Source organism: Anneissia japonica, unplaced genomic scaffold, assembly GCF_011630105.1.
Source record: "Anneissia japonica isolate Jap-2015-1 unplaced genomic scaffold, ASM1163010v1 scaffold65_len388318_cov190, whole genome shotgun sequence".
Classification (NCBI taxonomy): domain Eukaryota; kingdom Metazoa; phylum Echinodermata; class Crinoidea; order Comatulida; family Comatulidae; genus Anneissia; species Anneissia japonica.
The window spans coordinates 230,573-240,150 of record NW_022729881.1 but is presented as its reverse complement, the minus strand read 5'-3'; the positions used below and the strand labels follow the sequence as shown (position 1 = coordinate 240,150).

Below are 9,578 nucleotides of genomic sequence, written 5' to 3'. Positions count from 1 at the left end.
TGGGAAAATGCATGGCCATTCTTATGTTCATTCTACATGGGCCCCACATGCCACATACCCGGGCAGATAATTATGCCCTGGGTTCCCCTCTGACCCACTGTTAATTATACTTTATTTTTAAGACGTTATACGTAGCAACAGTTATGACATGAATGCTCCATTGCGGTACTTTTTATTTAATAAGTGTGTGCGCATGCCTGTCTCTTATACACATCTAGATGTGTATAAGAGACAGCCCATATTCAACTACCCAGGTCTTCGGCATGTGGGCCCCATGTAGATAAATATGGGTATGCCCATATGTATTTTCCCAGATATTTGGCACATGGGCCCCATGCGGATTAAATGTGGGCATTTCCATATTTATCTGCGAAGGTATTTACCATATGGGGCCCATGTACTTTAAATATGGGCATTCCCATATATATTTGCCTATATATTTGGCATATGGGCTCCATATGGGTAAACTATGGGCAAGCCCCATATGTGATTGCCCAGACGGATCCCATAAGGGAAAAATATGGGGTAGCCCATAAGACTTTTCCCAGATATTTTGCATATGGGCCCCATGTGGGATTGTTACCTGGGGCCCGTGCCTACTGGGAGGCCGAGAGTGAAGCCAGTGTATTGCCTGAACCATTTAGACTGTCTCCTCAAGTCTGAAGTGTTCGGGACTAGCCTAGTGTCTGAGATGTCTCAGACGGTTAGCTAGTTTATTTTCGTATTTTTATTTATTTAGGTAGTATTTTGTCAAATTAGGCTTAGCTTACGAGCGGCCAATCTCACGTCGTCGTGACGTTTTAGAGTAGACTAGCTAGACGGACGATTTTTTATGTTTTTTAGTGCTTATTTTGTTCTTGCCACACGTTTTAGCTAGCTGCTATGTTTTATCGGTCTGTCTCGACCTTATGAGTAGGCTGTATTGTATTCTTATCGTATTTTGAGACGGCGCTAGGCCGAGATAGAATCTAGGCCGCCGCTGTCAGTTAGGGTAGCCATTGTTGCTATCTCACCGTGGTGATCATATTTCAACCGCGGCGCCTCGCTTTCGAGCAAAACTTTGGCTTAACTTCTCGCCAACAACAACAGTCAGTGTTGGTGACGTCATTAGCTTCTGCTTCAATAGGTTTAACCAATCATAGTTAGGCGTTGGCGTTTTCGCCTGACCTAGATTTCAGGTCAAAGGTTATTTTGCTGTAATTTTCCATTCTAGTCGTCGGCGATTGGCTGACGTATAGCCCTAGTGATGTAATGCTATTTTTAGCCTGGCTGAGCTATTTTCGGCCTGGTAACGTTGTTTTAGTCTTCGACTTAAATAGTAACGTGGAATATAGGGATCTCCTTGGTGTGTTTAGATACAGACTGTACTTTGGGATTTCCCTGGCGTACTAATTTTATTGGCAGGCCATCGTCATTCCCAGCTCTGGGTTTGATGCTTAAAGGATTGTCTTTAGTTATTTTTAGTTCAATTTTGAGTTCTAATTCTTGGGTGTAGGCCTGAGTTATTTTATTTCTCAGTATAAGGTTATTTTATCGGACCTTGTTTTTATTTTTTAGTTGTAGTTGTATTATATTATACTTAGCTTATTTCTATTTGAGTTTATGTTCTATCTTTTGTTATGTTGTATCACTGGCGTCGGCTGGGTTGTTCGGTTAACGTTGTTTTGTTAACTATCATTCGTTTATTATTGCCTTGTATGAATGTTACTCTACTTTATGTAATAAAGTATATTTTCCGGGGGTTGGTGTCTATTAATTCTTACATAATGATCATGTATGTCTTGCTCTTGGTTAGGAATAGTTGATTAGTATAGGCTAGGATCACGTGCTGCGCGCTATGCGCTACTGTTGTGCGTATTTTCTAATCAACCATGGTGCTATTTGCCAGTTGCTGTTCAGTGTTGATCTGCCCAGACGTGTATCAGTGCTATTTGCGATTTTGTTTCCTTCCGCAGATGGACGACCAACCAGATGACATCCCTCCGATTCCGGTCAACTTGGTGACCCGGCGTTCAGAATTCCATGATACTTTGCTGGGGCCTCTCATCGACGAGGTTCTCGAGTTTCGTGAAGAGTATGGCAATATAAATGATGTAACTGCATTACAGGTAGCTTTAGGGTCCGATCCTGTAGATCTTAGGGGTCTTTATTTTGATTATACTCCTAGCCCGCATTTCCGGCGGGATGGCTATGCCGTATGGAGGGCTCGTAATGAGGGCACTGTAGGGGGTAGGGATGCTTGGACACCAGTAGGTGTGACTGACCATTCCCAATCACCGCCAGGCGCTAATATGCATAGGGTGTATCCGCCGGCATCTAACCCGCCCCCTCCTAGGGTTAATCCATTTGCTCCCCATTCGTTGGGGGTCGACGCGGGTCGCGTCCAACGGAAGGAAAGCCCACCCCCTCCTATGAGGAAGCTTATCGTTATTTTCTACCACAACCCCACCACAGCGCCCGGCGACCATGCCAGTTCGCACAGTGACTAGGGGTGTAGGGACCCAATCTGGCCCGGTGTCTACTGCGCATGGCAGTACAACGCATACTGCACCCCAACACACAACTTATGCTGCTGTGGGCCAATCTGTCCCGGGGGGAGGTGTACCTCGTGAAGTAGTGGACCAAGGGTGTTATAGGTCTTATGGTACTCCGAACTGGGGCGCACAGGTTAATCAGATAGCCCCACCAGTTCTACCCCAGGGTGTGGTATGCACCCAATCTGACCAGGAGCGTCAACAAGTCCCCAACCTCAAGCATCTAGAGGACGCAGTCGCGTCACTATTAGATCTTGTCATGGTAGAGAACGTCATCGTTCTTCACCGCCACATTCACCTAGGCAAAGTAGGCGTAACCCTACCCCGCCTCGCCAAGACTATGATAGAATGATAGAGACAGTTATACGTCTCTTGACCACACTTATCCTAGATGGCGTAACCACTCACCCTCTCCACCTGTACGTAGGGGTGTATCTGCTTATCAGGAGCACACGCGCCCCACGCGGGGGAATGGTGATATGCAATCGCGGTCTAGCCCTAGGGGTTCTTATGATAGGGGTATGTCGGTCTCACCCTAGGGATCACTATGTGGATAGGGACGACTCGGGTTCTTCCTTTAGTGATGATGCCTTTGAGGCGGAGCGCGCCTTACCACGGGATAATCACCGGGGGAACCCCAGGTCTCGAGTTTCTCGAGACACTAACCGTAATAGATCCGACTCAAGGTCTCCTGACCCCATTGACCATCCTAGGGGGCGGGCTAGAACCAGGCGTGGGAGGGATTATAGTGATCGGGATCGATCTAACGCCCCTAGGCGAAGACGTCAAGACCGACCTGGTCGTGCCCCGGTTAAAATGCCTAAAAATTTAGAATTTACAGGGAAGGAGGATTGGCTTGTCTTTAGGGACCGATTCGAGTCGTATGCAAGGGCGCAAGATTTAAGCCCAAAAGAAAGGAAGGAGGGTTTCTTTCAGTGTGTTAAAGGGAAAGCAGCATCCTACCTGCAGAATCTGAGTCTGGCTCGTGGGGGGATGGTTAATTAGGACACTATCCTGAGGTCCTTTGATGGGTTCTACGGGCGTGATGAGCCCAGGGAGGTTCTAAAAACTAAGTTTCAACTTCTCCAACAGTCAGAAGGCGAATGACTTCATGACTGGGGTGCCCGTGTATTCACGGCGGCTGTTAAGACCTATAAAGACAACGAAACAGCAGCGAGTATCGACGCTGCAACGGCAATGCGTGTTTGTATGGGTTGTCGCAATGTCGACGCCGGCAAGTACGCGGAACTGCAGCGTCCTAGAACCTTGCATCAAGCACTCGAGCAAATCGAGTGGTTTCAGTGCATGAAAGAGTGCACGTCAACTACCTCTACTGAATCCGGGTCTGGCAAGGTGTGCCAAATCACGCCAACTACAGATTCCGAATCTGATTTATTGTTCGGGGATACCACGGAAGTGGGTTGGCTCGATGAAGTTCGTCGAGGTCCGGGGTGGCGGCGCCCTGGGAAAAACCGCCAAGTATCACCGGCTCCGCAAGCCCCTCCTCCACCCCCTGCCGTAGGAACCGGGGAGAAGGGGACGGACCAAATAGTAGTAGACAAATTAGATCAACTAGTGTCGCTCATAGGTAATGTGATGAGCGAATTTAAGGCCGAAAGGGAAAGGCGTAAGTCTCCTAAAAGACGCAGGTCTCCCGAGAGGCCGATGGAGTGCTATGCGTGTAGGGAACAGGGGCATTTCATGAGGGATTGTCCCACTCGTATCAATCAACCGGGCAAGAAGTCGGTTAAGATTGCTAACCCGGAAGTTAATATACCTGATGATTTAAACGTATAGCGCCGGTTTTGGGTCTTTCGGAGGGCGAATCTGCCCCCGAATCACTGGTAATTCAAAGGGTAAATCTGATTCCTTGCTTCATGCCAGTGTTATGGTGGCTTCCACCCGAATCCAAGCAGTGGTAGACTGCGGAGCGACTGTTAGCATTATTGCCGACCGTGTTTTCCAGTCACTCGATCCAAAACCACCCACAGTGGGTACTATTAAGCTATTCTTAGCGGGAAAAGGTGTAACCATGACGGGGCGGAGGGTAGGCCCTGTCCAACTGAATGTAGGGGAGACGGTTTACCCTATGGTAGTATACGTCGCGCCTATTGACGACGACATGCTACTAGGTTTAGACTTCATGCAAGCTGCGAAAGCCGCAGTTGATATAGGTAATATGCAACTTAAGTTTGCCAATAAGTCTGTTTCACTTACCACTAACCTCACGAGGGCCCCCACGCCATCTAATTATACCAAGAACAGCTCATAAGCAGGGTGATTCACCCGTTATCTGTGTAGTGAATACTACTAATAGTTATATTACATTGCGCAAGGGAAGGGAAATTGGCACCGCGACGGTGGCGGAGGTCTGTCCCATGCAGGGCCCTGTCCCACCTCGTGAATCAGTTGCGTTGCCGCAACATTTGCAGGCGCCTTATGAAGCCTCCATAGGTCATTTATCTCAGCCTCAGACTGAACAAGTTAAAAATTTGTTACTTGAATTTGGCGATGTTTTCGCCAAGGACTCCTTTGATATAGGAGAGCTGCCCAATATTGAACATAGGATTGGTACGCGGGAGGCTCCTCCTGTGAAACAACGCCTGCGCCGTACACCGTTACATTTCGCAGGGGAAGAAAAGAAAGAATTAGACAAGATGTTACGGGGGGGGGGGGTATTATCCAACCGTCTACATCGGCCTGGGCGTCAGCGCCTGTCTGCGTAAGCGTGATGGAAATGTGCAATTCTGCATAGATTATCGTGCACTTAATAACGTCACCGTAAAGGATGTCTATCCTTTACCTATCCTGGATGATTGCCTAGATACATTATCTGGCAATCAATGGTTTTCAAAACTAGACGCTATCTCGGACTATTGGCAAGTTAATTTAAATGCCGAAGACCGCAAAAAGACGGCGTTTGTTACTAAGTACGGGCTATTTGAGTTTGTGAAAATGCCTTTTGGTCTGTGTAATAGCCCGGCTACTTTCTCTCGGGTGATTAACATGGTACTTCGGGGGCTGAATTGGCAAACAGCCCTCGCCTTTCTAGACGATGTAGTTATCTTAGGTAAATCTTTCGATGATCACTCTGCTAATCTCCGGGAGGCTTTAGGGCGATTTCGCCTATACAACCTTAAACTTAAACCTAAGAAGTGTGTATTCTACCAGCCTAGAGTAGAATTCTTAGGGCGAATAGTCTCCCGGGACTCAGCTGAGGTGTCTTGACACCGACGTCACTGCCATTAGAGACTGGCCTAGACCAGTGAATTTCAAGGACGTACAACGTTTCCTTGGCCTAGCGAATTATCATAGGACATTTATCCCGCGTTTCGCAGAGATTACTCGTCCCTTATATGATATCGCCAAGAAGGGTGCCTTCTGTTGGGGGACTCCTCAACACGAGGCGTTCGAGACCCTCAAACAGAGACTCATGGAGCCTCCTGTTCTTACGCTTCCCAACGCAGAGGACAGTTTCATACTGGATACCGATGCGTCTGATCATAGAGCAAAGAAACAGAAGGAGTTGCAACGACCTGCACCCTTATCTAAAATCCAATTACACGCTAATTAAACACGCCGTTTTTGCTATACTAAAGCACTACGATCGCCCGTGTGTTATCTACGATCTTATCTCTTTATAACTGGAGGTTCTTGCCGTGTCCCTCATCGGCGAGTCACTTGTTTTTGTGTATAAAGTAAGTAATTTACAACAAACAAACTGACCTTAAATATAAAACGCATGCGCACTCATTTCTTTTTCTTTGAATTCAAGCGGTCTTGCGTAATTTATATAGATATTTTAATGCTGAAAATTTTAATTTTTAAACCAAGAAAATCGGCTTATTAGAACAGATTTTACACACAAATGTAAGTTTCAAGTATTTTACAGTATCACTAAAATGTGTTATTTTTATTCTTTTATAATGTAATGTTCCGTAAATCTCATAAAGTTGAAATTAAGTTGCTGTGTTGAGAATTTATCGATGTTCATGTTTGTGGATGCGAGAGTCATGTGCAATATTGTGCATTGACGAAATTTAATTTTTAATGTGGAGGTTTTTCTGTGCCGATTTCACCGATTACAAAATACGGTCGGAAGTCTAGTCTAGGCCTAGTATGACTCTGGCCAATTTCCAACAATCGTACCCATTCAAACTTCTTATAAAAAAAAAATTAAATTAAAGATTAGGCCTATTATTAAATATTAGGCTATCGTTAGCTTTTTGGTTAGGCTTGGCCTAGCCTAGGTGGCCTAGGCCTATATGTGACGAGAAGGAAGGGCGGTTCGCACTAGGCCTACCTAGTACCGACAGTACCACCATACAGCAAGACCTATGCTACCATAGGTCTCTATCGTGGCTTAAATTAGTTTCAAAACTACTAAGCCTAGGCCCTATTAGGATAGGCTAGGCCTAGGGGCTAGGCCTATTTGATTTCTTAAGAGTAAATATTGCATTCATCATTTTTTTTTTACTTGTAATTTGTGGTTAATTATTTTATTCTTGGTATACGTATTTCTTTTTAAGATAATTACTGTTCAGTTCTAATATTAAATCATTAATTCATAATAAATTTTCTCTTTTTTTTGTATCTTTTTTTTTTATTATTATTTTGAGCTTCCAATTCTCTGTTTTATAGTAATGGATGAAGGAAGCTGATTAATTGGCACTCACAATCAATTTAGTCTTTTGAAATTAGAATGAGAAAATGAAAATCATAAAAATGAGGTTATTTTGATTTGACGTTGAGCAAAGAATGATTATATACTTTATTTCTTTCTAAAATGCACAGACCGAGATACGATGAGCAAGTTTTGTAGTTGTTTGCAAACTGTTTGCAGACTATGTGGATGTGCAAAAGCCATCAAAGAAGGTCGTCAACCATTGATGAAAGAGAACTTCTCAAGAATAATTATGGCTGCATTGGAAGTTGATGTCAGCAACGACGACGTAAATGTACACCCTCCATATATCTGCCAGTGTTGTGAACTGAAATTAAAACGATGGAAAACAAAGATGCAGAAGAACATGAAGGCTAACTGTAACATTACAGTCATGACATTTAATGCAAAATGCATAGAGGAACCACAACCAACTTTGAAATGCCATGAAGAAGCAGCAAAGAAGGCTGGACTTTTGTCCTGGTGTTCTGATGAAAGCCTACAAATTTTAAGGCTGAACAAATGTGGTAAAGTTGTAGTCACTCTTACAATTTTCCAGAATTTCACGTGGAAATTGATTGTTTCTGGTGTGGAATGTTCTCGGAAAACTTCAATACTTGAGCAGTATATGCATACACTATGTGTAGAAGATACGGAGAGACTTTGCCACCTGCTTGCATCGAAAAGTATATGTGTAGGGAATGGAGATTTCGGCGATCTTGTAAATTCAAAGAGAGGACCAGATGGTCAGATTCCATTAAAGATAACTTCTAACGACCGTTATTTTAGCGAGTATGAGAACATCCGTCACAACAATTGTCATTTGTTGGTAGAAGGCGATCGCTGTCATGTATGCAGAATACACAGAACTGACTTGGCAGCTATGCGAAGTGCACTACATAGAAAGAAGTGTGATGAGCAAGTTTCTCCATCATCTACAATTCCAAATAAGTTTTTGACAAGGCGCCAACTTGAAAATAAAGCGGTACATCTTCAAATGGATAGGCGTAGTTTGAAGAGACGAAATACATCATTGGAAGATAGAGTCAACAAAATGTACAATGCTGAAAGTGAAGTGGTTCCTCATCATCAATCGACTCAGCTCATGGAGGCATTCAATGCATGTACTGAACTGGACGATTTGCCAGATGATTCACCAGCAAAGTTGTTGTGGGAGCAACAAAAAATTTCAAATGAAAAAGGTAAACAAATGCGATGGCATCCAGCCATAATTCGATGGTGCATCGCTTTGCAAAACCGTTCTGCCTCAGCCTACAATCTTATGAGGGAAACTGGTTTTTTACGATTGCCGCACCCTAGAACCCTTCATCCATACAGTCACTTTGCAGACACCGCCTCCGGATTCTGTCCTGAAATGCTGCAACGGATTGTTTCAGATATAGGCCTTAATAAAGAAAACAGTGAATTGAAGAAAGACGTTTCTCTAATGTTTGATGAAATGAAGATCAAGTCTGGCTTAGGTTTTTCAAGCCGATCTGGTCAGATTGTGGGCTTCACTGATGTTGGAACTCTTGGTAATGAAATAAATGCATTTGAAAGGAGATGTAAAGGAGAAGAAGAGCCTCCAGTTGCAACACATGTTTTAGTGTTGATGTTGCGCGGCATCTTTTGCAAATTACATGCCCCAGTTGGATATTATCCCACTAAAGGAGCCTCAAGTGATGAACTGTTTTCGTGCCTATGGGAAGCAGTAGAGTATGTAGAGACGGCGGGCTTCAGGGTTCGAGCATTTATCTCGGATGGTGCGTCGCGAAATAGAAAGTTTTATAGGCTACATTCTACTCCTGGATCAACGTCTATTACTTATGTCACTCACAATGAAATAGATCCAACAAGGAATATATATTTTATTTGCGATGTTCCACATTTGATGAAGACGACGCGAAACAACTTTGAGAACAGTAAGGGAGCGTCGCCAAATTATCCTACCGCGGTAAGCCTTAATCTACCGCACCGCGGTAGACACAAGGCTGTATATGCAGAAAATTTGCATATCACATTGCATACAAGTCTACCGCGGTAGATAGAAACTGCCTTAGGGCCAACTGTAGAGCGTAACCTTAGAACCAAGGACATCAACCTATCAACCTAGTTCTTTAGTAAACAGATTGTGATTAAATAATTACTGAAGTGTGCTCATGACATGATATCGACATATCAAAAGTTAACCTCTTGTTTACGCTAGATGTGTATAAGAGACAGGCACAAAAAGCACTATTATAGTAATGTTTTACTTACTGTTCATCCAGTAATGGATTCAAGATCTGGCTTAAATTTCAATCCTATTGTCTGCTATTTCTCAAAAAAAAATCAGTAGAGGTTTTAGGATCCTCTTCTTTTTTTTTCAACTAAAAATTGAA

The 9,578-nt window shown here is 43.9% G+C and overlaps 2 protein-coding genes across 4 annotated transcripts in view; both read left to right on the top strand.

Moving 5' to 3' along the window:
- The window catches only part of LOC117114750, a 12,136-nt gene extending 2,788 nt beyond the window's left edge, over positions 1–9,348 (top strand). Inside the window, exons 1-2 of one of the 3 annotated variants that reach the window (XM_033258444.1) lie at positions 627–2,108; positions 7,329–9,348. In XM_033258444.1, coding sequence (XP_033114335.1) covers positions 7,340–9,241 — 1,902 coding nt within the window. In that variant the 5' untranslated portion in view covers positions 627–2,108; positions 7,329–7,339 and the 3' untranslated portion in view covers positions 9,242–9,348. Of the gene's footprint in view, positions 1–626 lie in introns of those variants that run through there. The other 2 variants (XM_033258443.1, XM_033258441.1) reach the window with 2 other exon arrangements.
- A 55-nt stretch (positions 9,349–9,403) lies between these two features.
- Positions 9,404–9,578, top strand: part of LOC117114745 — a 5,304-nt gene continuing 5,129 nt past the window's right edge. The window contains exon 1 of the mRNA XM_033258435.1: positions 9,404–9,407. Coding sequence (XP_033114326.1) covers positions 9,404–9,407 — 4 coding nt within the window. The remainder of the gene's footprint in view (positions 9,408–9,578) is intronic.